The sequence below is a fragment of the Phacochoerus africanus genome, chromosome 5 (genome assembly GCF_016906955.1).
Source record: "Phacochoerus africanus isolate WHEZ1 chromosome 5, ROS_Pafr_v1, whole genome shotgun sequence".
NCBI classification, from domain to species: Eukaryota; Metazoa; Chordata; class Mammalia; order Artiodactyla; family Suidae; genus Phacochoerus; species Phacochoerus africanus.
Window position 1 is genome coordinate 72883283 of NC_062548.1, and position 25455 is coordinate 72908737.

Consider the following 25455-nt stretch of genomic DNA (forward strand, 5'->3'; position numbering starts at 1 on the left):
GAGAAGAGGAGGGAACTGGCTTGCGAGGGATCAAGGGAGAAGGCGGAATGTGGGAGGGCCCAGGGGGACTTGGGAGGAACGAAAGGAAAGGGGGGGATCCAGTCTCCCCTGGCAGAGCACTTTTTTTGGAAGTCCTAGGACTGATCTCCAGGACCAGGACTCTTCTCCCAGCCGCTAGAGCCCCGCTCAGGCCAAGGTAGGGGGAGTCAGGCTGCCGGCAGAATGAAGGGGAGTTGCGGATGGAGAGGATGGTGGAAGGAGCAGGGGAAAGGCGTGATGTGGGATAGAATCAAAGGGAAGCCAACCTATTGAGGGCTCTATTTTTGTCAAAGAAGAGGAAGGCAGGAGGAGAGTGGAGAAAGGAAGCAGGTATTGGGGGGTGGGGTACAGGGTGTTCCAAATAGGGCAGCCGGGAGGGCCCTGAGGCTGGGGGCTCCTCTGTGAGGCCCCATCCCTGGGTCCCCAAGCCAAGATGTGCCCGAACAAAGCTGTCTTGTTGGGTTGTTTGTCTGAGTTGGGGGAAGCATGTTGGGGGTGGGGGGAGCTCCCTGTAGAGGGGCTGTTCTCCACTCCACACGGAAGGAAAGGCCTTGGCTGAGAAACTGATTGGTGCCCTCGCCTCCGGTTGCCCGGTGATGGCGGTGGCGGTGTTGGCCAGAGGCTTGGACAACCCCACCCCATCCCCCGCAACTTGAGGCCTGGCCCTCCTGGGCCTCTTGACCCTGCAGAGCATGTAGGGTGTGCAGCGAGTTCTCTGATGCATTCTGGTCTCTGCCTGCACAGCCTGGAATCTGCCCAGAACAGACTCTCTGCCTGGCTGCCATTCAGGGGATGGAGGGTCTCCTAAGCCCCTCCTTGCCTGCCTCTGTCTGACCGGCTGAGTGGGGTCATCTGGGTCCCTCCTGTCTCTGCAATTGGCACCTGTCAGTCCCCCTCCTCCTCACCTACTGCCTCCTTTTCTCAGCTGCTCTCTGGGTCCCAGGTGCTCTACTGAGCCCCTTCTGGCCGTCTTCAACAGGGTCTCTTTCCACTGTCGGTTTGGTCCCCTTTCATTCTGTTTCCCTTCTCACATCCTGTCTGTCTGGGTCTTCCTCTCAGTGTCTCTTGCTCAGTCTCTCTTTATTTTGACCCGTCTCTGATCTTGGTCTCTAATCTCTGTCTTCTTCTTTCTTTTCTTTTTTGTCCTTTTGCCTTTTGAGGGCCGCTCCCACAGCATATGGAGGTTCCCAGGCTGGGGGTCTAATCAGAGCTGTAGCCACCAGCCTACACCACAGCCACAGCAACACCAGATCTGAGCCGCATCTGCGACCTACACCACAGCTCACAGCAACGCTGGATCCTTAACCCACTGAGCGAAGCCAGGGATCAAACCCGCAACCGCATGGTTCCTAGTCGGATTCGTTAACCACTGTGCCATGACAGGAACTCCTCTAGTCTCTGTCTTGTGATCACTGTGTCTCCCAGGCCCCTGAGTCGGGGTATGGAGGTGATGATGGCCCAAAGAGGGAAGGACACTGTGAGACATAACAAGTAATGCTGAGAGTCTTATTCTTTACAAAAGGGAGGGAGAACCTCTTTCTCTGTCTCTATGTCTGTCTCTCACCTCTCCTATCTGGGTCTTCCAGTCGGTGCCTCTTTGACTCTGTGTCTGCTTTTATTTAGTGTGTGTTTCTTTCTCACTGTCTCTCTCACTCCCTGGGTCCCGCTCGTTCTCTGGTGCTGTCTCCCTGTCTCCCTGTCTCTGGTCTTAACCAGTGTCCCTTTTCCTCTTATGACCTCTCAGACCTAGCTCTGGCTCAGTTTCAGCTTCTCTCACATGCTCTTTCTCTGGGGTACCCAGGCCTTCCCTGCCATGCAACCAGTCAGTGTCTGGCAGTGGAGCCCACAGGGGCTGCTGCTGTGCCTGCTGTGCAACTTGTGCCTCGGATCTCCATCCCCATCCACGGCCCCTGAGACGAGGGCCGGGAGCCAGGACCTGCGGTTCCGGCTGGCCGGCTTCCCCAGAAAGCCCTTCGAGGGCCGCGTGGAGATACAGCGAGCAGGCGAATGGGGCACCATCTGCGATGACGACTTCACGCTGCAGGCTGCCCATGTCTTATGCCGGGAGCTGGGCTTCACAGAGGCCACAGGCTGGACCCACAGTGCCAAATATGGCCCCGGAACAGGTGAGCAGTGCTCAGACACAGCCCAGGTATTGCCTAAGTATAGGGAGAGAGCACACCAGGATGGCACAGTCACAGGGATACGGACCACCAAGAATAGCCAGTGTCAAGTAATAAACTCGTCATGGGACAAACCAACCAACAGCCACTTCTCAGAGCTGTGTGAACTTAGGCTGGTCAGTGCCTTCTCTGAGGCTCAGATGCCCCATGTTTAAAATGACTGGATGGGCGTTCCTGTCATGGCTCGGTGGAAACAAATCTGACTAGCATCCATAAGGACACAAGTTCAATCCCTGGCCTCATTCAATGGGTTAAGTATCCAGAGTTGCCATGAGCTGTGGTGTAGGCCAGTGGCTCAGATCTGGCATTGCTGTGGCTGTGGTATAGGCCAGTGGCTACAGCTCCGGTTACCCTAGCCTGGGAACCTCCATATGCCGCAGGTGAGGCCTTAAAAATAAATAAATAAATAAAATGACTGATCTCTAAGTTCCTTTCTCCCAAAAAAAAAAAATATATATATATATATATGATTCTATAAAGCTACATACAAGGACAGCCCTGACACAGATGAGCCCTGTCTGATTAAAGTACTGCTGGTTTCATGGGAAGCTGAAAGTAGATAAATGATGTCTGAATGTCCCAAAGCCAGAAAGAATCACAGATACTACAGCCAACAAAAATCAGATTACAGGCCAGAGCTGAAACCAACAAGCTAGAACTTACCAAAGGCAAGTGTAAACTCTAGGACAAGTAGGAATGTGGGTGGTAGGGGCTTAGGAGCAATTCCCGCTGAGACCTGGGGGTGCTTGCACTGCGTGAGCTCATAGTGGGACAGATAGGCAGAAGCTGGTGTGGTCTGCAGCTGACCCCCCAATTCCCACTGGCCAGACCACTTCTGGAATAAAATGTCACTTTACATGCCACATTTAAAAAGAGACAGCAGAAAGTGAAAATACTTTCAAAGGAGAGCTGCCCAGATGTGAAAAATTGGAAATCAGGTTTCAAGGAGGAATATCTGGGATGAAAAGACAAGGCTTGAGTAACAATTATGTGATAGTTGTCTTCAAATGTGAGAAAGTCCTTTGGCGGAAGGATTTTTCTAGATAGCATCAGAGGACTGAATCAGACCTGGTGGGGAAAAGTCATAGAGTCATAAGGACTTCATGATGGTTCCAGCAGCCTGGTGGGGCAGAAGGTAGATATTCCAGCAGAAGCTGGGTGAGTCCTGTCAGGATATGCATGAGGGGTCCCTGCACATTGGCTGGAACCAACCTTTGAGACGATACCCCATTCTGAGAGGAAGTCAGTGATACTCATGTCCATTTGGTCCAGGCAGAGAAGACAGGGCAACATGGCAGCACAGGCAGGGTGGGCACGTGGGAAAAGGTAAGGCTGAGGTGAAAGGATCTTAGATTTCCAAGTCTCACAAATGGCTCAAATCCCTAAGACCTGAGTATTGGCTGCGTGGCCTTAGGCAAGTTACTTAACTTCTCTGAACCCCGATTTCTTTAGACAAAATGGTGGTAACTCTGTTCTAAGAATGATCACTTATGTACATACCTTGGCAGAGTGCCTCATACACAATACATGCTGGATTAGTTGTAGCTATCATTGAATGGGAAAGGATTGATCAGAACTTCAGTGTTGACTCTTAGTTTTTCATTCACCCTACCAAATTCTTTTTTTTTTTTTTCACCTTTTGTCTTTTTAGGGCCGCATCCGCGGCATATGGAGGTTCCCAGGCTAGGAGTCTAATCAGAGCTGTAGCCACCAGCCTACACCACAGCCACAGCAATGCCAGATCTGAGGCACGTCTGCAACCTACACCACAGCTCACAGCAACACTGGATCCTTAACCCACTGAGCAAGGCCAGGGATCAAACCTGCAACCTCATACTTCCTAGTCGAATTCGATTCCACTGCGCCACAACGGGAACTCCCCCCAAATTCTTGAGTATCCCCAGATCACTACCAACCCTCCATCAATCTGACACTCCCTTTCCTATTCCTTTCCAGGGTCCCCTCTCCATTCCCCATTCATTGTCTTACCAGGAAAAATGGGATAACACTGGCCAGGTGTGAGGCTTCCATGCTTACTCTCACCCACATTCCCATCACTCCCCCCAAACTTCCCCCAACCTCTCTTTCCTCTTATCTCTGCCACTCCACAGGCCGTATCTGGCTGGACAACCTGAACTGCAGAGGGACTGAGCAGAGTGTGACTGAATGTGCCTCCCGGGGCTGGGGGAACAGTGACTGTACCCACGATGAGGATGCTGGGGTCATCTGCAAGGACGAGCGCCTCCCTGGCTTCTCAGATTCCAATGTCATCGAGGTCTGTAGGTCAGATGCACATACCACCCAAGATGGCAGACAGAGAGGGCTGTGGGGTGGTTATATGTGGTTAGAGGAGAAACGAGAAGATAGGGGATCCCACATGCCCAATGGGATCATTTGGGTTGATGGGAGGCTTGGGCGGTGTGTGTGCAAAAAAAATGATAGAGTTTGAGACACTGTAGAGTCCAGGTTTGGCATTAGCATTCAAGTTACTAAGCCTGGCATGAGCCATCCCAACTTCATCCCTGGTCCCCAGGGCATCGTGTGCTCTCCCTCACCTCAGAGGTTCCTGCTCTCCTGGGACAGCTCCCTTCCTAGTTTGTCCTCCTCCTTCCACGCCATTTCCCCTATGAAGTGCTCTCTCAGGCTGCAGGCAGTGAGGTGCTCCTTCCTCAGCTTCTCCAGGACCCTTCATCACTTCTCAGAGGACAGCATGTCCTTCCACTCACACGGCTGCAGGAGAGTCAGCACACCCGAACACCCCAGTCGCTACCTCCTGGAGAGCAGGCCTGCCTCTCAGCCCATTGGGGATACAGCCAGCTCGCTCAGTCGGGGTTCCATAAGGATGGCGGGACATATGAAAGGCGCCCCTGGGATTCCTTCCTCTGCTTGTGATCCCATCTGCAGGTAGACCATCACCTGCAAGTGGAGGAGGTGCGCCTTCGACCAGCCGTCGTCGGGCGGGGCCGGCGGCCCCTGCCCGTGACCGAGGGACTGGTCGAAGTCAGGCTTCCGGAAGGCTGGTCGCAAGTGTGTGACAAAGGCTGGAGCGCCCACAACAGCCACGTGGTCTGCGGGATGCTGGGCTTCCCCAGCGAAAAGAGGGTCAACGTGGCTTTCTACAGGTGAAGGGGCGCGGGCGCTAGTGCAGCGGAGTGGAGTTGAGGGGTGCTTATATTTTAAAAAATGTTGGGAGACTTCCGAGAAGGTTCGGGGCCCTGGGGGAGCCGGGGGCTCCGGAACGGTGGCAAATATCTAGGCCTCTGCGAAACCGGGGAGCCGAGAAGTCTTGCGGGGCCGCGAGGCTCCAGCTGTCCAGTGGCCGGAGCCGGGGCGGGGCGAGCGTCTGGCCTGGACGCCATCGGTCGGCAGGCGGCGTGTCCACGCCCCAGGCGAGTCCCTGGCCTCGTGAGGCCACTCCCAGTGGCCCGCCGGCCAGCGGGCAGCTGAGGTTACCGTCACCGCGCCAGGGCGGCCCGGGGGCCGGGGGTCCGAGGTGGGGTGGGGTGCGGCCGCACCCGGGCACGGCCAGCGCGGGGCGGGGCGCCGGGCGTCCGACGGTGACGCGCCCTGGGCGCCGGTGGGCTGCGTGTCCAGGCCAGAGCGCCAATCCCTGAAGGCCGGGGGTGGGGGGGCGGCCGGGAGAGGCCCGCCCCACCCTGGGTCCAAGCGGCCCGCGAGGCGCGTCAGGGAGCGCCGGAGCCCTGGGGACTCCTAGGAGTTTTCTGGCATGTCCTCCGGCCCAGACGCGGGCCCCCTCCATCTGCCCTGGAGCCCTGGTGTAACGCTCCGTCTCTCTTCCCGAGGTGCGAATCCTACTGGTGAATGAATGGCTCTGTGCTTACAGCGTCTGGCTTCCCTGGAGCATCTCCTCTGGCCATTTTCCTTTCCGTTAATTCAGATGATTGGGCTTGTTTTTGTTTTTTGTTTTTTGGTTTTTTTTTTTTTCAGCTCTTCCTTAGATCAGTGTTGCAGGCAGACCTCTTAACGTCTAGGTGACTTTCCATTGGGCATTCTACTTCGGATGTGGTCTGATCAGGGCAGGGTATAGCAGAAATGCTTATCTTTAATTTAAGCACTTCCAGATTTCTCATTGCCCTTCTGTGAAGGCAGCCTCCCACTGCTCGTATTGACCTTGTAATCACCTAAATTCATCCTTGACACGGACAGAGCAACCTGTTTGAACCTAAATCTATTGAGTTTACCCATTAAATTAGTTTGATACATCATTAAAAAGCCATGATGATCCCATGAGATTATCTCGCATGTTTTTTCAACCACTTTTAACTGAAATATAGTTAATTTACAACATGGTATTAGCTTCAGCTGTACAACCAAGTGATCACATGTATTTATTTATATATATGTAATTTTCAGATTCTTCTCCTTTATAGGTTATTGCAAGATATTAAACAGTTCCCTGTGCTGTACAGTAGGTCCTTGTTGTTTATCTCTTTTACATGCAGTAGTAGTGTGTAAATGTTAATCCCAAACTCCTAATTTATCTCCTCCCCTTGGTAATGGTAAGTTTTCTATGTCTGTGAGTCTGTTTCTGTTTTGTGAATAAGTTCATTTATATCTTTTTTTTTTTAGATTCCACACGTAAGTGATATCATATGATCTTTGTCTTTCTCTGCCTGATGTACTTCACTTAGTATGGAGATTATCTTGAATCTTGACATTAGTTTCCACTTGTCATCCCTCCCAGCCTCCTCTGTTCAATAGATAGCCATGCCTTCTGACTTCATCAAAGTGACTGTTAAAATTGTTGAAATATTTAAAACCAGTCTAACTCTGCTTATGAATCCTCCAGATTTACATCAAACCTTTAATCATTAGTTGTGAAATGTTTTTTCAACCAGTTGGGAACCAACTGAACACTGCAATGAGGTAGCCCTCTTTCACCATCTTATCTATAATGAAATAGGGGAAATTTTGTTAGTCTTTGCTAAAATCCAGATGTACAATGTTCACAGCCACTACGCAGCCTTCCAATTTAGTAATCCTATCAAGAAAGGAAATCATGATGGTTTAACGGAGTGAATTTTTACCGAAATCCTTTTTAAGATTTCTAAGGATCACCTTTTTTTTTTTCCTCAATGCTCACAAACTTTCTATTTAATAACTTACTCTGAAATATTATCTCTAGATTGAGGAATCCTTTTCCTTCTTTGTAAAAGTCTGTACATTATCCAAATTCCAGTCTTTTCCATACTTGCTCACATTTTCCTCGTCTTGGCTCTGAGATGCATCTGAAAGTTCTTTCAGCCCCAAAGAATATGCTTTATCTGGTATAGAGACTCATATGCCTTAAAACATCTATGTGCTGTGCTTCTTTGTTATTACCTTCCTTGAGGCTATATTCCTTTTCCTGTGCTTGTTCATTCTCTTTCCTAATCCAAACACCAGGTTCTGAAGGGTTAATACGATTTAAATAGCCGGCAGGTCTAAAAACAAGAGGACTGAGAAACAAATGCTAAATTTAGCAACATGGAAGTCACTGCTGACCTGGACGGGGATGAGAATGAATAGGATATTTTGAAAGACAGTGGACTAGAGTCAAAGGCTTATACTGAGAAATAGTAGAAGGAAGCTCTGAATGGCTAAAACAAGGCTAGAAAATGGAACACTTGTAATGCCAAATTGGAGAGTTTTACCTTTATCTTACTGAAAATTAAAAATAAAAGTACTTGTATGGGACAGTGATCACATAAGGCCAGTGTTTTTAAAAGTTTGCTGATAGTCGTGAATTGGAAGAGAAGGTTCTAGATGCAGTAAGGCTAGTTAGGAGTTATAAAAATGAAGCTGATTAGGAGGTGACAACAAGGAGAGAGGGGAACGAATAGATATAGGATGACTATAGAAGATAGAAAATAAGAGAAAAAATAACTAAAGGATTCTGAAGCTGCTCAAGAGAAGGATGGTGCCATCAAGGCCTCTCTGGGCTTCATGTTAATATGAACTAGCTTTTTTTTTTTTTTTTGTCTTTTGTCTTTTTGTTGTTGTTGTTGTTGCTATTTCTTGGGCCACTCCCGCGGCATATGGAGGTTCCCAGGCTAGGGGTCGAATCGGAGCTGCAGCCACCGGCCTACGCCAGAGCCACAGCAACGCGGGATCCGAGCCGCGTCTGCAACCTACACCACAGCTCACGACAACGCCGGATCGTTAACCCACTGAACAAGGGCAGGGACCGAACCCGCAACCTCATGGTTCCTAGTCGGATTCGTTAACCACTGCGCCACGACGGGAACTCCTGAACTAGCTTTAGACATGGGCCATCCCTGGAATTTTGAGGCCCAGGAATTGTCCCTAAGTATGCACAGCCTCAAGTACTTTTCAGAAATCCAGAATATTTGTGTATGGAGTTCCCATTGTGGTGCAGTGGTTTAAGAATCCGACTAGGAACCATGATGTTGCAGGTTCGATCCCTGGCCTTGCTCAGTGGGTTAAGGATTTGGCGTTGCCATGAGCTGTGGTGTAGGTTCAGACACAGCTCGGATCCCGCTTTGCTGTGGCTCTGGCGTAGGCCAGTGGCTACAGCTCCGATTGGACCCCTAGCCTGGGAACCTCCATATGCCACAGGATCGGCCCTAGAAAAGGCAAAAAGCAAAAAAAAAAAAAAGGAATATTTGTGTACATATTGGAATCTCTTACTGAGTCTAGGATATGAAGGCTGAAAAGGAGGTATACCAAGTACAAAGGTCATTCTTAGTGGGGAGAGTGATTACAGGAGTCCCGGGAGAGTTTGTTTTGAGGATATGATATAGATACCCTCTTACAGGTCAGACAGACAGAGGGAGACTCCTCATAGGTAACAGAATTATAAAGGATCAGCAAGAAGCTCTAAACAACTCTGCTTTCCTTAGAGAAAGAAGATCCATCGGCTAGCTTGTAGAGAAAATCAGTAAGATTTAGGGAATAAGAAAATCAGAACATGATGTCTGTGTCATTTTTAAATTTGGTTTGGTAGTTCTGCCCCAGCACATGTGAAAGTTGCAGAATTTTAGGAGAGGAAAAGAATGTATAGAAAATTGAACCATTTGCTTTACTGCCCTTTGCAGGCAAAGAAGTTAAGGTTCTAAGAGCTTAAGTGCTCTTTAAGAAGTCAGTCTTTGGACTCCTCTTGTGGTGCAGTGGGTTAAGGATCCAGCATTGTCATGGCATTGGCTTGGGTCGCTGCTGTGGCACGGGTTCAATCTCTGGCCCGGGAATTTCCACATGCTGCAGGCAAGGCAAAAAAAAGAATAAAGTCACTCCTCTAGTTCATATCAGTTTAGCAGATATTTTTTGAACTTCTACTATTTGCCAAGCACTGTGCAAAGTGCTGAGAATACAGAGGTGATGAGAGCTAATCAAACAACAGGAGGGAGAGAAAGAAAGAGAATAGCAGTGTCAAATGCTACTAAGAGTCAGTGAGACTAAAAAAAAGTCTTCTGGATTTATTATCACAGAATGACAGGTGGGGAAATCCAGAAAGGAGTGGGCTGAGGAATGAGTGGAAAAAGAGGATATAAAGATGATAAGTGTTGACAACCATTGAAAAGTTTTTCTATGAAGAAGAAGAAAGATATGGGGTGGAGGGGGGCGTGTGAGAAAGAGGGAGAGGTATTTGAACATATGTAAAAGGATTCAACTGAGGGAGTTGCCGTTGTGGCTCAATAGGTTAAGAACCCAACTAGTATCCATGAGCATGTGGGTTCGATCCCTGGCCTTGCTTGGTGGGTTAAGGATCCAGTGTTGCCGCAAGCCTTTGGCATAGGTCACAGATGTGACTCCAATTGGATCCCTAGCCTGGGAATTTCCATATGGCATACGGGCGGCCCTAAAAAAATTAAACATTAAAAATAAAAAAAATAAATAAAAGGATTCAATTGAGAAGGAGACAAAGGGTCATAGGGGAAGGAATTCAGAAACATTTGGGGGCAGTGGCCTTAGAGAAAAGAGACAGTTGGTATGAGAGGAGGATGTGCAGATGTGGGGAGGTTTTTATGTTTGATGGTTGAAGGAACAAATGCTAGGGAAAACAAGCACATTTGTGAATGAAGAAATGTAAATCAAGACAAATATCGGAGTTCCTGTCGTGGCTCAGTGGTTAACGAATCCGACTAGGAACCATGAGGTTGCAGGTTCGATCCCCGCCCTTGCTCAGTGGGTTAAGGATCCGGCGTTGCCGTGAGCTGTGGTGTAGGTTGCAGACGCGGCTCGGATCCCACGTTGCTGTGGCTCTGGCGTAGGCCGGCGGCTACAGCTCCGATCAGACCCCTAGCCTGGGAACCTCCATATGCCCCAGGAGCAGCCCTACAAATAGCAAAAAAAAAAAAAAAAAGGCAAATATCAGTACTGGCCCTAAATAAGTACCAGGTCCTTAACATAACCTGTATTACGCCTTATAATATATGTTGTAATATAGACCATATAATATATAAAGATCTTGTATAGTCCTTACCTAACTTAGAAGTACTTCTAAATTTCTCAGTACTACTGCATTTTCTGAGTGAATACTCTGGAGATCAAGATGATCTCTCTGGGTTACTAGTAAAAGAAAGTGCCAAGTATATTTCCTTTTAGACATGTTTAAGAAAAATACATCTGGAGAAAAGTTTCACACTAGGCTTCTATGACGAAAGGTTGTAAACTCTTCGTAGTGCCTCAGGAAAGGGACCGGAGTGTTACTGCAGACTTTTTACTAGGAATGTTAGACATGTTGAAAGTTTTGGCAAAAAAGACCAACCAAGTACATCCTCAGGAAGAAGCCAGGGCAGGAAATACCAGCATCTGGGACCTGTTTAAAAATATATGTATTAAAATCCTAGCATCTGCACAGAGTGTACTACGTCCTAATATGACCCCTCACGAGAACCAGCAGAGCAGGAATATGTTCAAAGAAAAGATAACTAAGAGGATAACCGAGAATTCCATAAATTTATAAGGACACACAGAGAAGACCTGCATTCATCTATATGTAGGTGGACAGGACAAAGGGCAAAAATCAAAGAGAGAAGAAGAAGAGAAACAGACCTAGTTTCCATACATGAGACTTAAGACAACCTCTTGAAAAGTAAAACAAGCCGGGTATTTAAGCCAATTAAAAAGAAATAAGACGTGTTCCAGTTGTGGCTCAGTGGGTTAAGAACCCAACTAGTATCCATGAGGATGTGGGTTCGATCCCTGGCCTTGCTCAGTGGTTTAAGGATCCGGTGTTGCCATGAGCTGTGGCATAGGTCACAGATGAGCCTCAGATATGGCATTGCTGTGGCTGTGGTGCAGGCCAGCAGCCACAGCTCCAGCTCAAGAATTTCCATATGCCGAGGGTGCGGCCCTAAAAATGACCCAAGAAAAGGCAAGAAGATTTTTAGAACTTACTTCCCTGGATGTTTGGGAGATGAACTCAGTTTGTGAATGACTAAAGCATCTGGGATTGAACTTAGACAGGAAGGGTGTTGTCATCCTAAGCAGCCTGGCCTCATGCTCCCCAGCCAGACCAAGTGAACGTCCCTTGCTCTCCAGCCTTGGTCCTTGGTCCTGGCTCCTTGGCCTCAGTCCTGGACATACCAGAAGCCAGAGATCATCCAAGAAAAGAAGACACACAGCCTCCCTAGGCATGATCAGGTCACCTCTCTCTCCTCGCTTGGTCCAGCAATCCTAACGACAGTCCTAACACCCATCCCCCTAGCTCTCCCCTCAGGTTTAGATCAACCTGAACTTCACCCCAAGTCCTTATTCCTCATCTGCCCTAGCCGAATTTGTATGGTATAGAGTCTTAATCAGCCCTGAGTCCATGACCTTCACTGCTGCTTACCCACCTGGCCATGTGCTTATGAGGCCAGACAGCCGTAAAAGGTAGAACCCTGGTGGTTTCTGATGTTACACTATCCTCCCCCCACAAATCCCTCTGTCTGCTGGAAAAGGAATCTTGCCCCTGGTCCCAGTTACACCAGATTTTCCCACGTGGTTCTAGACTGATCCTGACTCTGCTGTTGTCTTATCCTCACAGAAAGTTGAGGAAGCGAGCGGCCAAAGCCTCGGCCCGACGCTCCAAGCCCCTTGGAAGGTAATGGGGCAAGAGCCCCGGGACCTCCTGCTCATTCCTGTGGCCCCAGGAGGTGGATGGATGGAAGGCAGCCTATCCATGTCCATCCCAGAACCCAAGCTGATGAACTAGGGATATGCCTGGAAAATGGCTATTGCAGGGGGGGAGGGGTGGGCAGGGAAGGCAGGCATGGGGATGGGTCAGCTTTGATCTCAGGAAGCACAAGGAGGAAATAATGTAGGAATGGCTGAGGAGACGCCTCTGCATCTTATACTTGCCCCAAATTGCTTCCACTGCAGCCTCAGCCATCTGCATGCTTCCTCCTCTCCCCGCACCCCTAACCTCCCTTTATTCACCCACATTCCCGTTCTCTCCTCCCTTTACCATTCCTCTCACCCCCTCTGCCTTCACCACCTGCATTGGCATAACTAGATTTCCCATCACTGTGGCTGAATCCAGAGAGCAGCATGCATTCCTACAACACAGCACGCAGTGTATGTGGGGAATCTGACTGCCTTCACTCTGCCCCTTCCCTTGCTCTGCATGAAGGGTCCTGCCTAGAACCGAGAAAAAAAAAAAATAACTTTTACCTTTACCAGGCAATGGACCTGATCGCTCTCTCCACTAACTTCTGTCTCATTTTTTCAGACCAATCACAAAACTTAAAGCCCAACCCAAACCCCGAGTGGGCAGGGGGCCAATCCAGAGGTAAATAAAGTCCAGGCTGGGTGGAGAGGAGAGGGAGTGCCGAGTGATGAGTCGGGGGGTGTTGGGCTGTGGTCAGGAAGGGGTCTGAGAGACGCCTCCACCAGGAGCGCAGCAACTGCTACAAGCCACCTTCCAGATGCTTCACGGAAATATAAAGCAAGATGGGCCCTTATACTATTCTCAGAGGAATGAGGCTTCATCACACGATTTTTGATAATCTCGCTAGACAGTTACTACTGACTACCCTGGCCTCACATGCTTATATATCTTCCCCCAGCGGATTTTAGTAGGTACTCTGGAACCTTTGTCCTTCAGATGCCAGGCTTGCCTCTTCCCCAAGCAGTTAAGTTGGCCTAAGGAATCAGGCTGTCACTTTATCTTTATTTGATCAGTTTTTTAAAAGTAAGTGCTCCAGGCTTGGAGGTGAGATCCCCTCTGGAACTTTCAGGGATGGAGTCAGATGACAGTCCTGCCTCCCTGGCCCAGTCTATGCAATTAGGCTTCCAGCTACCCTGAGTTTTCTCCTGGGTTCCTTCAGCACCCTGGGGAGTAGAAAGGGATTACATCTCACTTGGCCTCCAAAGGCAGTTTGGGCATGAAAAGGCTCCCTGATAGCCTTTCCAGCAGTGGCCAAGGTAGAGCGAATTCAGCCTGTTCCGTCGTCTCCTCATCTCTTCAGAGCATCCTGGCATCACCCCGTGTCACCCTGGTTCCCCTCCTTCCCCAGCTCCTCCCCCGGATGCCCTCTGAATGGCTTGGAATTTGGGGGTACCCTTGCAGTGCCCTTCTAGCTTAGGGTCATCTTGCCCAGCATGGCCACCCTCTGGCCTTCCCCGACCCCCACATTAAAGGGCACACTGTCATTTTCACCTTATCAGTTCTGGAGAAAGGGGAGGAGGGGATTTTCCTGTGATGGCCTCTTTGCCTTTTCTTTTCAGCAAGACAGGACTTGGGGAGAAAACCTGGTTTCTTTGATCTTCAGAATCCACTTATCTTGAGCTTCCAAAGGTATTCTGCAGCGTCTCCAGGTCTCCTTTATCTGATTTGTTTCTAACTTTTCCATCTCTGTGTGTCTTCCCAGCCAGTGCTTCAAATCGTCATATTCCTTCCTCTGACATCAAGGAATGGAGCACTTTTTGGCAATAATTCACTGCCAAACCAGTCTCACAGGCTCACTCCACCAACACCAGATCTCGTCTGGTTCCTTTCCCCTCTGGGGTCAAACAAGCTGTTCTGGAAAGAAAGTTTTTCATCACACCCCTCACTGCAACATTGCGTCCCATTGGACAGCTTTGCCCTTCTCTTCTTCATCGTCATTCTCTTCTCCGGTCAGGTGGGCCCTCTAACGTTTGTCTGTCTTTCACCTGCACATCTTCATTTCTACGTATGCCAGTGCCAGTCTGTTCTACGTCCACCATCTAGTCTGTTCTTCCCATAACTGCCCATCATCCGCTGGCCTGGAAGCCCCTCTGGCCTCGAAGAAGCTGTGTAGACCCAAGACTGACTCACTCTTCTGTATCCTGACTCATTCAGTTTTTTCAGTCACAGTGATAGAAGGATCTGCTCCCTCTGGCCGTTCGGGCTTCCTGTTTGTGGCAGCCCCTCACTCCTGTCCATCTCTTCCAGCTGAGCAGCCCTGGCTTCCTGTTCTCTTTGCACAGCCGCCTCAGCCTCCGTCTCCATTCGGGCCAGCACCCTGAAACCATACGGAACAGGGCTGCTGTCAGGCCAGTGGAGACCAGCCTTCCTTCCCATAGCGTTCTTCTGCTACAGGTCCCCAACTATTCCCTCATCGGTGTGTGGGGGGGTCATCTTTTAGCCTGGACACTCACCATTACTTTTGTCTCTTTGTCGCTGTCTTTTTTTTTTTTTTTTGTCTTTTTGCCTTTTCTAGGGCTGCTCCTGAGGCATATGGAGGTTCCCAGGCTAGGGGTCTAACCAGAGCTGTAGCCGCCAGCCTACGCCAGAGCCACAACAACGCGGGATCCGAGCCACATCTGCGACCTACACCACCACTCACGGCAACGCCTGATCCTTAATCCACTGAGCAAGGTCAGGGATCGAACCCGCAGCCTCATGGTTCCTAGTCGGATTCATTAACCACTGAGCCATGACGAAAACTCCTGTCTCTGTCTTTTTTGCAGAGAAGAGAAGAAGGGCTGAAGTGGTCGTGGAAGGTGGTGGGGACGGTGGCGGCATGGAGCGGGAGGAGGGTTGTGGGCAGAGAGGCAGGAGCGTGTTTTACCCTACTGCACCCACTCCTGTCCCCCTAGGCTGCTGGCCCAGCGGCAGCAACACTCCTTTGGTCTGCATGGGGTGGCGTGCGTGGGCACGGAGGCCCACCTCTCCCTCTGCTCCCTGGAGTTCTATCGTGCCAATGACACCACCAGGTGCCCTGGGGGGGCCCCTGCGGTGGTGAGCTGTGTGCCAAGCCCTCTCTACGCAGCGTCCAGTGGCCAGAAGAAGCAACAGTCGAAGCCTCAGGGGGAGGTGTGTGAGACAGCGCCTATGACCTTCCCCACCCCAGGTGGAGACCCCCCTAGCCTGACCGCCCCAACTCAGCACAGCCCTGACCTTTGAAGACAGAGAGGAACCTTCCAGGGGGTGGGCCACAGACCCAAGACACCCCCCCCCCCGCTCCCTCCCACCAGAATCTCTCATCTCCCAGGTCTGCTCAGCCCTGTCTGTGCTGATGCTCCCACTCACTGCTCTTGGGCACCCCTCTCTCCTCTACAGGCCCGAGTGCGTCTAAAGGGCGGCGCCCACCCAGGAGAGGGCCGGGTAGAAGTCCTAAAGGCTGGCACGTGGGGCACAGTCTGTGACCGCAAGTGGGACCTGCAGGCGGCCAGCGTGGTGTGTCGGGAGCTGGGCTTCGGGAGTGCGCGCGAGGCTCTGACTGGCGCCCGCATGGGGCAGGGTGAGGAGGGTACCGGTGGAGGAGGGGCGGAGAAGATAAACATGCCTCCCCTCTTGGGGGGGGTCGGTGGACAGTCCCTGTGAAGGAGACTGCTGGGCAGACAATGAAGTTCCAGTTACAACTTTGCAATCCTCGACCTCTGACCTTAGGCATGGGTGCCATTCACTTGAGTGAAGTTCGATGCTCTGGACAGGAACCCTCCCTCTGGAAGTGCCCCCACAAGAACATCACAGCCGAGGACTGTTCCCATAGCCAGGATGCTGGAGTCCGATGCAATCTGCCCTACACTGGGGTAGAGGCCAAGGTCAGTCATCCTTTCCACCTTGGTTCAGGTGTCTCACATCCTGCCCCGTCCTGGTCATGTCTGCAGTCTGATGGCCCTCCTGCCCATGGCCCCAGGGCCCTACCATCCTGCAGCTCCCACCTGATGCCACTGCTTGCTAGCCCTTTAAGAGCCTCCTCGTCACTGTTCAGCCACAGGCCTGCTACACACTCCACTGCTTCACCCCCAAAGCTTCCAGCACTTCCATTGTCACTACAGATCCGACTGAGCGGGGGCCGCAGCCGACATGAAGGGCGAGTCGAGGTGCAAATAGGGGGACCTGGATCCCTTCGCTGGGGCCTCATCTGTGGGGATGACTGGGGGACACTGGAAGCCATGGTGGTCTGCAGGCAACTCGGACTGGGCTACGCCAACCACGGCTTGCAGGTGAGTGGGAAGGAGGAGAGGGGAACCCAGGGCCATGTTTGGAACCAAGGACTATGGAAACTTGGCCCAGGAGGCTGGATGGTGGGGCCTCACAGCAGCACCTCTGTATGTCCCCAGGAGACTTGGTATTGGGACTCGGGGAATGTGACAGAGGTGGTGATGAGCGGAGTGCGCTGCACGGGGACTGAGCTGTCTCTGGACCAGTGTGCTCATCATGGCACCCATGTCGCCTGCAAGAGGACAGGAACCCGATTCACTGCTGGAGTCATCTGTTCTGAGAGTGAGTGAAGGGTAGGGTGACACAAGCCAGACCCTTTGTTGGGAGAGAAGGCTGTAACCTGGAGGGGTCCGCCTTCCCTGTGGAAAACTAGTCTCACACAACTCTGGGGGGGGCTGCGGGCTGGAAGCACTGGCATCTGTGGCCTCCTCTCAGCAGTGACGTCTTACTCTCCTTCCTGGTGCAGCCGCATCAGACCTGCTGCTGCACTCAGCGCTGGTGCAGGAGACCGCTTACATCGAGGACCGGCCCCTGCACATGCTGTACTGTGCTGCTGAGGAGAACTGCCTGGCCAGCTCCGCCCGCTCCGCCAACTGGCCTTACGGCCACCGGCGTCTGCTCCGATTCTCCTCCCAGATCCACAACCTGGGACGTGCTGACTTCCGGCCCAAGGCTGGACGCCACTCCTGGGTGTGGCATGAGTGCCATGGGTGAGTGTCAGGTAGAAGGGCCAAGGCCAAGGGGGTGGGGCAAGCTGGCTGGGGGGCAGGGAAGGACACAGGGGTTCCCTTGTCCCCACAGGCATTATCACAGTATGGACATCTTCACTCACTACGATATCCTGACCCCCAACGGCACCAAGGTGGCTGAGGGCCACAAAGCTAGTTTCTGTCTAGAAGATACTGAGTGTCAGGAGGGTGAGTTGGGGACTAGAGTAGACTGCAGTAGCCACCCCCCAGTCTTGCCTCACACTGACGTAGGCCCATGTCTTCAGATGTCTCGAAGAGGTATGAATGCGCCAACTTTGGCGAGCAAGGCATCACTGTGGGTTGCTGGGATCTCTACCGGCATGACATTGACTGTCAATGGATCGACATCACAGATGTGAAACCAGGAAACTACATTCTGCAGGTGCCTGGGGTCTGAGATTTCCAGCTGTCAAGTGGGAGGTGTGTTTATTCAAGACACTTGGGGACTTAAGAACTGGTTAAATTGCCTTTCTCCCACTCACAGGTGGTCATCAACCCCAATTTTGAAGTAGCAGAGAGTGACTTCACCAACAATGCAATGAAATGTAACTGCAAATATGACGGCCATCGCATCTGGGTGCACAACTGCCACATTGGTACTTGGTGGGAAGAGAAGCCAGAAAGACAGGGGCATGGGAGGGAAAGGCCTTCATTTTCTTCTCCCTCAACTGTTTCTGTGCCTTCCCACCCACTTCAGGATCTCTTGGTCCCTCCCCTTCCACCCACCATTCCCCACAGTGGGTCTGTCTTCCTGCCCAAACCCCCTCTTCACCTTGCAGGTGATGCCTTTAGTGAAGAGGCCAACAGGAAGTTTGAACGCTATCCTGGCCAGACCAGCAACCAGATCATCTAAGGTGCCACCATCCTCTGCAAACCACCACTGGCCCCTAATGCCATTAGGGGTCTGAGGCTGCCATTACCTCAGGAGCTTACCAAGGAATCCTTGATGTCAGCAGGCCCACAGCACTCAACCAGTGCGCGCTATGGATGTGGAACTGTCAAGAGGCAGAAGTTACTGCCCTCTTCCCTAGGCCAGCTGTCAGACCTGTGGCTAGGCATGGGGAATCTTCGCTCAGGCCCAGCACCAAGCCGAGCACGCCACAAAGAAGCACACATGATTAACTGACCGAACAACAGGCGGCAGCGGCTTGTTTTCTTAAAAAAGGAGGTCAGAATGGTCTACACCAGTATCTCCCCTCAGTTCAGGAGATACAGCTTTACCTCTAGCCTCTTTTGTGGGGGGACAGAGCAGTGCGCCACCCCACGCCCCCATTTTTTAGTATAACATGTTGCTAGGTATAATTTTATTTTATATAAAAAGTGTTTTTGTGATTCCTCAGAGCCCAGGGATTGGTGCTGGTGGTTGGAGGGACCTGCCCCCAACTAGTTCATTTAATCCTCTGTCCAGGTGCCCTCAGAGCCCAAGCCAGGAAAACAAGGTGGAAATCAGAGCAGATGCCTCCTACTCTTGCTGATCCATTCATTCTGTAACTTCAGGGGTCACATATAAGGTCAATGTTTCCGGTCCCCGCCGGATCCGCACTGCCAGCTGGGATTGGGTTCGAACAGCTTCATAAATATCTTCAGCGTTTTGTACCAGCTGCTCCCCAATGGCTAAGATCACATCGCCTGGCCGTAGACCAGCCCTGTGGCAAAAGACGGACAGAAAGATAAAGGAGGGAACAGACAGCCCAGTTCAAGGGCACATGCACACCTCATCCATCTACACCTCCCAGGGCAGTCTTTTCCTCACCGGTGTGCAGGGGAGTCCAGGATGACTTTATGGATGAGCACACCATGCTGAACATCAGGAAAGCTTGGTTCTCGAAGCTGTAGTTCAGCAAGGATGCTGAAAGGACACAGATCACCCTGTTAACCACACCAAGGCACTCTCCGCATTGTGAGTTCACCTCAGATCTCTCATCGACACACAACTGTATGGACAGGGCATGCACTACATACTCCAGAAACAAAACAATTTCACTTTCTGCCATCTAGCAGTTAGGCATGTAGATAAAAAGTAATTAAAATTCCAAATGATGCACAGTGTTAAATCAGTAGCACTGATGTCATTCTAAGCTTTAAGGAGGAAGTATAACTTAAGTTGAACCTAAAAAGATCGGTGTAATATTTAACTACATAAAACAAGAACAACAGAAATAAAAACACGGGATTAGGAAATCAGTCTATCTGAAACAGAATATACTCATAGGGTAGCCGAGGCTGGAAGGCTGAGTCGAAGACAAATGGAAAATGGCCCCTAAACACCAGGCTAATGGATTGGAGGTTGTAAATCAAAGCAATATCGGGATGAAATCAATATAGTAGGAGTAGCATGAGAAAATCAAGATGATGAAAGAGGACAGCTCTTCTGATAGCTCCAAGTGTGAGGCACCTCAGCTTAAATAAAGATAGGACTGAGAACAAAGCCCAACAGAGGTGCCAGCTGCCCACCACTAGTTATGCAGATGCTCCTACATGTCACTTAAAGCTCATACCTGGGAGTCAGGGTCAGCATCATCACCCCAATGTAGCGGCGCTGGGACCCACTGTTCCCAAACCAGGAATCTGTGACAGAGGGACAAATGAGCCCCCACCCAGCCCAACCCTTCTCTCCCTTCCCTCTCCTCCCAAAAGACTCTTCTCCAGCAAGGCCCAGTGTATGCCCCTCCCACTACTTAAAGGAAACTCCCCCCAAGCCAGGCTTACTCTTCTTTTCTCCACGTCGCAGAAACTCTCGAAGACGATCAGAAGGGATGGCAAAGGAGATGCCAGCTGTGACCTTCATGGTATTCACCCCAATCACCTCCCCATCCTGCAGGGACAGAGCTCACTATTCTCTAGCCCAAATATATAGTAGGAGATGGGGGTACGTGAGTAAGACTAGCACGGAGTGTTGGGAGAACTGATTGGATTCTGGGAAACCAGGAACTGCTCAGAAACTGAACCAAACCTCATTGAATTAGGCAAAACCCACCCCTTCCCACACTAACCTGGGACAGGGGACTCTTGGAAAGAAGGATGTCCCACTCACCAGGTTAACCAGGGGACCTCCAGAGTTTCCAAACTGCAGGACAAGGAGAGAATATGGAAGAGATCCAGGGACTCTATGCCTGGGGGGGCATAACCAGGATGTAGGCACTTTTTCCAAACTCTCTCTTCCCAGCCCATCAAGGAGTAGCCCCATTTTTGCAGCCCCAGCTCCGTGTAGAGGTTCATCCACCATCTATCACAGGTGGTGCCCCGCACCACCCAGCCTCTACCCCCTCCCCCAACCTAGTCTGTCACTTCTCTCATATCAGGACGCACATCAATAGCTGCATCAGTCTGGATGTATTCCACATTGGTTTGGGGAAGGCCCAGGTCTTTGGCTGGACGCTGAGCAGAGCTGACAATGCCAGATGTGATCGTGTTCTGCAGCGCAAAGGGACTTCCCATGGCAACAACAAACTCCCCTTGCCGGACGTCGGCTGAGCGTCCCAGGGGTAGTGTGGGGAGAGGCTCCTGAAGAAGAATGGGTACAAGAGACCTGTCATCTGGAGATATGAGCAAATTCACAGCCCCAGCCAGGCACCGTCTGCCACGACCCCCACCTTGGTCTGAATCCTCAGCGTGGCAATGTCTGCCACGGGATCCACAGCTGTGACCACGGCCTCATACGTGTCGCCACTGGGCAGCCTCACCCGAACTCGGCGCCGATCAGCCACCACATGAGCGTTGGTAACAATGAGCCCGTCACTAGCCACCACGAATCCTGAGCCATTGGAGATAGGGACTTCGCGGCCCGAGAAAGGGTGCCTGGGATTGGGAGGTTGGGGGAGGAAGCACGGATGTGAGGAGGTTCGGACCCCTCCTTCTCGCCGCCCCCCTCCCCCACCGCCAGCCCGCGACTTGGGTGCCTCACGGTCTACCCCACCGTTACCGGCCCAAGATCTCGATATAAACCACGGCAGGGGCCGTCTTCTCCACCACGTCCGCGATGAAGTTGTACTGGCTCCTGGGAGACGTGGGCGGCGAGCTAAGGACTGCGGCGAGGACGGCCGGGGGCCCCCGCCCCCCGCCCCACAACAACAACAGCACTGCCCCTCCAGCGCCTAGCGCCACCGCCAGCCACAGGCGCGGACGGTTTCCAGGGGTCCCTGAGTCTTCCCGGGTCCGGGGATCCCCTACTCGAGGATCCGAAGTCCCCGACGTCAGACACGTTCGTGATTCGGGGACCCCCACAGACAAGCGGGCCCTGAAGCCAGGGGTCCCATAAGTCACTCCGGCCCGCGGGTCAGGAGTTCCTGACGTCAGCAGGGCTCGGAGGTCAGGGGTCAACAGGGGTCCCTTTCCCCAGCGAACCCCCGCCAAAGCCCGCCATCCACGAAGGCTCCAGCCTGCACCCCGCCCCGCCCTCAGTGCAGCCATCCGCTCCGCCTCGACTGCCTCCTCGCCCGCCCTACACAGAGGCGGCGCCCCGGACGCCAGCGGGGGGACGGCGGGACGCTGGGCACGCTGGTACCTGAAGTCTCCAGAAGTGCACGCCGGGACCCAGGATTCCCGGAGGCCGACTCCGCCCCCGCCCCGCGAATGCCGGGAGTTGTGGTCCCCGCGAGACACGAGCTCTGAGGTGGCCCAAGGGCCCGCGAGGCATGCTGGGACCTCTAGCCCTTCCGGGGCGCCACAGGATTTCGGGTCCTGGCACCCTGGGCGGATGCCCAAAGACTCCGCCTTCCCAGGAGCCCCTGCGGCAGGGCGCGAAGATGGCGGCTGCGGCGGCGGCGGCCGGACGCCTCTAAAGCAGCAGCTATGGAGCCTTCCCCCGCACCGGGGCCGGAGCGGCTCTTTGACTCGCACCGGTAAGAGCCCCGGCGGGGAGAGGCCGTCTCCCGCAACCACTTGGCCTTCGGCGCCCGATCACCTCGCCTCTCGCCCCCAGGCTCCCGGGTGACGGCTTCCTGCTCCTCGCGCTGCTCCTCTACGCTCCAGTCGGGTTCTGCCTCCTCGTCCTGCGCCTCTTTCTTGGGATCCACGTCTTCTTGGTCAGCTGCGCGCTCCCAGACAGTGTCCTTCGCAGGTTTCGACCCGGGCGTTCGGGCTGGATCAGGGACGGGCCTGACCCGAAGCCGCGCAATCACCGCTACCTGCCTCCCCAGGTTCGTGGTGCGGACCATGTGTGCAGTACTGGGGCTCGTGGCCCGGCAGGAGGATTCCGGACTCCGGGATCACCGTGTCAGGGTCCTCATTTCCAACCACGTGACACCTTTTGACCACAACATAGTCAACCTGCTCACCAGCTGTAGCACTGTGAGTTGGGGATGTAGCAGAGAGCGCAACAGGCCGGCAGCGCAGCGGAGCGGTTCCCTGGGGCCCAATTCAGGACTCCCCTCTCCAAGTCCGAGTTTCCCCTGAGAACCACAAAATACTAACCCTTACCCCTGACTCCGCTTCTCTACCCCACACGTCAGGTTTTTTTTCACTTCGCAACGTTCGTCTTGCTTCCTTTCCTCCCCGTTCCCAGCCTCTACTCAATAGTCCCCCCAGCTTTGTGTGCTGGTCTCGGGGCTTCATGGAGATGGATGGGCGAGGGGAGTTGGTGGAGTCACTCAAGAGATTCTGTGCTTCCACGAGGCTTCCCCCCACCCCTCTGCTGCTATTCCCCGAGGAAGAGGCCACCAATGGCCGGGAGGGGCTCCTGCGCTTCAGGTGGGTCAGCACAGGTATCTGTCTCCAGTTGGGTAGGTGGTCAGGCTTGGGGGCCCTTGGGTTTTCACCTTCTTCAGCCCTACCCTTTCCATTCCTAGTTTTTTGTCTGTTTGTTTTTGTTCACTTTTAGTTATTTCCCTCGAATCGTTTTATTTCTCATTTTTCTACTGGTACAGTTTTACAGTTTCCTGTTTTAAGTCAGGTATGAGCTGCTGACTGGGCTGGCTAGAATCCCATCCTCTTTCTCTCTCTTCACTCTCTTAGTTCCTGGCCATTTTCTATCCAGGATGTGGTACAGCCTCTCACCCTGAGAGTCCAGAGACCCCTCGTCTCTGTGGTGAGTGTGTGTTGGATAGGAAATCTCTGGGCTTGGAGGGGAAGATTCCTACTCTTGGCCCTGGCTTAGACCAGGCTCATGTCCTTTCCTCAGACGGTGTCAGACGCCTCCTGGGTCTCAGAACTGCTGTGGTCACTTTTCGTCCCTTTCACAGTGTATCAAGTAAGGTATTAACTGTCCTCGCTTTTTGGTGGCTGGGAGGAACCTCAGTGTCAAGGAAGTAGCTGCCTCTGCCCTGTCCTTTGGCAGATCTTTTAACATCAAGGTTCTACCACAGAGGCAATATAAAGTATTTACCATCTCCCCACCCTCATACCATTATTCCAAGAAAAGAGGTATCAGAGTGGAGAGATGGTGCCCCCAACATGGTCCTGGGTTGTTTTTTGCAGGTGGCTCCGTCCTGTTCATCGCCAGCTGGGGGAGGGGAATGAGGAGTTTGCCCTCCGTGTGCAACAGGTGGTAGGGGACACAGGAAGGTGGAGGCGGGGGTCTTTCCTTGGGGAAGGAGAGGAAGGCTTGAGAAACTTCCAATCTTCCACTTCTCCTTAGCTGTTGGCCAAAGAATTGGGCCAGACGGGGACACGACTCACTCCAGCAGACAAAGCAGAGCACATGAAGCGACAGAGACACCCCAGATTGCGCCCCCAGTCAGGTGTGTGGTTTCGGTACCAAAGCTTATTAGCTTTTTATTTTTAGCCTGTTGTGATTTCCTCCCTATACCTGTCCTAGTCATCCTTTCCCTCCTTCTAGGTCTCCACTCACGGTATTTCGGATTTCTTTTTTGCAGCCCAGTCTTCCTTCCCTCCCTCCCCGGGCCCTTCTGAAGCACAGCTGGCAACTCTGGCTCAGAGAGTCAAGGAGGTTTTGCCCCATGTGCCACTGGGCGTCATCCAGAGAGACCTGGGTATGGGAAAGGGTAGCCTCACACAACAAGACAAGCGCAGAGAGGGAAAGTGGGTGGTAAAGGGAGAAGGTGAAGACAGAAACAGACTCTCCAGTCCTCCCTTCCCTTCTCCCCAGCCAGGACTGGCTGTGTAGACTTGACCATCACTAATCTGCTTGAGGGAGCCGTAGCTTTCATGCCTGAAGACATCACTGAGGGGACACAGCCCCTTCCCACAGCCTCCACCCCCAAGGTGAGACTCAGGAAATGGGCAAGTCCACGACTTAGGGTGGGATGGGGCACTCTGCGTATTCCCTCTCCCTGATGTCTCTTTTTTGATCCTGAGACCCTAGCACAGTACCTCTCTTGCAAAGTAGGCATTCGATGCGTGTTTAATGATGATGACTTCGCAAGCCCTCTGATATTGTGATCACCTCAGTTCCCCAGCTCTGGCCCGGCGACTCCTCAGCCCACAGCCCTAACATTTGCCAAGTCCTCCTGGGCCCGGCAGGAGAGTCTACAGGAGCGCAAGCAGGCGCTGTATGAATACGCAAGAAGGTGAGAAGCCTAGAGAGCAGCAGGAGAGAAGGGGCAGGTTGGAGGAAGAAAGTAATACGGGAAAGCCCAAACAATGCCTTCTCTTTATGTCCCACAGGAGATTCACAGAGAAGCAGGCCCAGGAGGCTGACTGAGTACAGGATGGCACCCAGAGCCGCAGGACGGAGACTGGGGGCAGCCCTCACCCAACTCACTACAGGCCGGAGGGGTGGGTGGTAAAAGGGGAGGGATGGGGCTCCCCCCAATATCTCATTAAATTCAGGGTTTTCACTCAAGATCTCTGTTGTCTCTCTGGGTTTTAAAAGTCCCGTAGCAAGTTCCTTTTCCCTTGGTTGCAGGGGTCGGGGGAATGAGGACCTCCTTGTGGGTTTGTGGGGGGTGGTCAGAATGGAACTGTCTGTGGTCACCTTCTCATGTCAGGAGATGAGGGGTGTTGAGGAAGGTAACTGAGCTGAAGGTCCACAGCACCTGGATCCTCACTTGAGTGTTCAGCCCAGGTATGTGAGGAAACAGCTGCAGGACTACAAGTCCCAGAATGCCTTTCATCAAGGAGCAAGTACCCAGGCTGTAGAGTTCACTCATGCAAAACACAGGCTTCTTACAAGGTTAAAAAAGGTGGAGCAGTTGGAGGAGTTCCCCTCGCGGCTAGTGCAGTGGTT

At 52.3% G+C, this 25455-nt stretch overlaps 3 protein-coding genes across 11 annotated transcripts; 2 read left to right on the forward strand and 1 right to left on the reverse strand.

Moving 5' to 3' along the window:
• On the forward strand, positions 1–18665 carry LOXL3 (lysyl oxidase like 3). 5 transcript variants are annotated; one of them, XM_047781680.1, is made up of 16 exons: positions 1–196; positions 1841–2165; positions 4334–4497; positions 5127–5344; positions 12214–12270; positions 12898–12957; positions 15231–15447; positions 15694–15874; positions 16024–16178; positions 16416–16583; positions 16701–16863; positions 17048–17291; positions 17383–17498; positions 17576–17712; positions 17815–17926; positions 18110–18665. In XM_047781680.1, the coding sequence occupies exons 2-16, from the start codon at positions 1853–1855 to the stop codon at positions 18181–18183; spliced, it is 2379 nt and encodes a 792-aa protein (XP_047637636.1). In that variant the 5' UTR covers positions 1–196; positions 1841–1852; the 3' UTR covers positions 18184–18665. The 5 variants fall into 5 exon arrangements, with proteins under 5 accessions (XP_047637636.1, XP_047637638.1, XP_047637635.1 ...); XM_047781679.1 differs by lacking the exon at positions 1–196 and having other exon boundaries at positions 1372–2165; XM_047781682.1 differs by lacking the exons at positions 12214–12270; positions 12898–12957 and having other exon boundaries at positions 3–196.
• Positions 18620–22062, reverse strand: HTRA2 (HtrA serine peptidase 2). Its single transcript, XM_047781692.1, has 8 exons — positions 21253–22062; positions 20924–21128; positions 20640–20834; positions 20365–20397; positions 20040–20145; positions 19829–19898; positions 19084–19179; positions 18620–18976 (listed from the first exon to the last, which is right to left on the reverse strand). The coding sequence occupies exons 1-8, from the start codon at positions 21738–21740 to the stop codon at positions 18811–18813; spliced, it is 1359 nt and encodes a 452-aa protein (XP_047637648.1). The 5' UTR covers positions 21741–22062; the 3' UTR covers positions 18620–18810.
• Positions 22012–25071, forward strand: AUP1 (AUP1 lipid droplet regulating VLDL assembly factor). Of its 5 annotated transcripts, XM_047781688.1 has the most exons (12): positions 22074–22171; positions 22252–22389; positions 22469–22619; positions 22834–23018; positions 23283–23355; positions 23449–23522; positions 23745–23811; positions 23905–24007; positions 24143–24259; positions 24376–24491; positions 24678–24796; positions 24894–25071. In XM_047781688.1, the coding sequence occupies exons 1-12, from the start codon at positions 22122–22124 to the stop codon at positions 24928–24930; spliced, it is 1230 nt and encodes a 409-aa protein (XP_047637644.1). In that variant the 5' UTR covers positions 22074–22121; the 3' UTR covers positions 24931–25071. The 5 variants fall into 5 exon arrangements, with proteins under 5 accessions (XP_047637643.1, XP_047637644.1, XP_047637646.1 ...); XM_047781687.1 differs by having other exon boundaries at positions 22012–22171; positions 22252–22619; XM_047781690.1 differs by lacking the exon at positions 24143–24259.
• Positions 25072–25455: the final 384 nt, after the last annotated feature.

What these genes read in the sequence shown, in the direction of transcription:
- LOXL3 (XM_047781679.1), top strand. Translation starts at nt 1,817, where the DNA reads ATGCTCTTTCTCTGGGGTACCCAGGCCTTCCCTGCCATGCAACCAGTC. An exon ending in AGATACTGAGTGTCAGGAGG is followed by an intron (nt 17,499 to 17,575) that starts GTGAGTTGGGGA and finishes CCATGTCTTCAG; the next exon opens with ATGTCTCGAAGAGGTATGAA. An exon ending in GGTGCACAACTGCCACATTG is followed by an intron (nt 17,927 to 18,109) that starts GTACTTGGTGGG and finishes TTCACCTTGCAG; the next exon opens with GTGATGCCTTTAGTGAAGAG.
- AUP1 (XM_047781687.1), top strand. Translation starts at nt 22,027, where the DNA reads ATGCCCAAAGACTCCGCCTTCCCAGGAGCCCCTGCGGCAGGGCGCGAA. An exon ending in TGCTCACCAGCTGTAGCACT is followed by an intron (nt 22,620 to 22,833) that starts GTGAGTTGGGGA and finishes CCCCGTTCCCAG; the next exon opens with CCTCTACTCAATAGTCCCCC. An exon ending in CAGATTGCGCCCCCAGTCAG is followed by an intron (nt 24,008 to 24,142) that starts GTGTGTGGTTTC and finishes TCTTTTTTGCAG; the next exon opens with CCCAGTCTTCCTTCCCTCCC.
- HTRA2 (XM_047781692.1), bottom strand. Translation starts at nt 21,740, where the DNA reads ATGGCTGCACTGAGGGCGGGGCGGGGTGCAGGCTGGAGCCTTCGTGGA. An exon ending in GCGACGTGGAGAAAAGAAGA is followed by an intron (nt 19,899 to 20,039) that starts GTAAGCCTGGCT and finishes CCTCTGTCACAG; the next exon opens with ATTCCTGGTTTGGGAACAGT. An exon ending in CTGGACTCCCCTGCACACCG is followed by an intron (nt 18,977 to 19,083) that starts GTGAGGAAAAGA and finishes CTTTTGCCACAG; the next exon opens with GGCTGGTCTACGGCCAGGCG.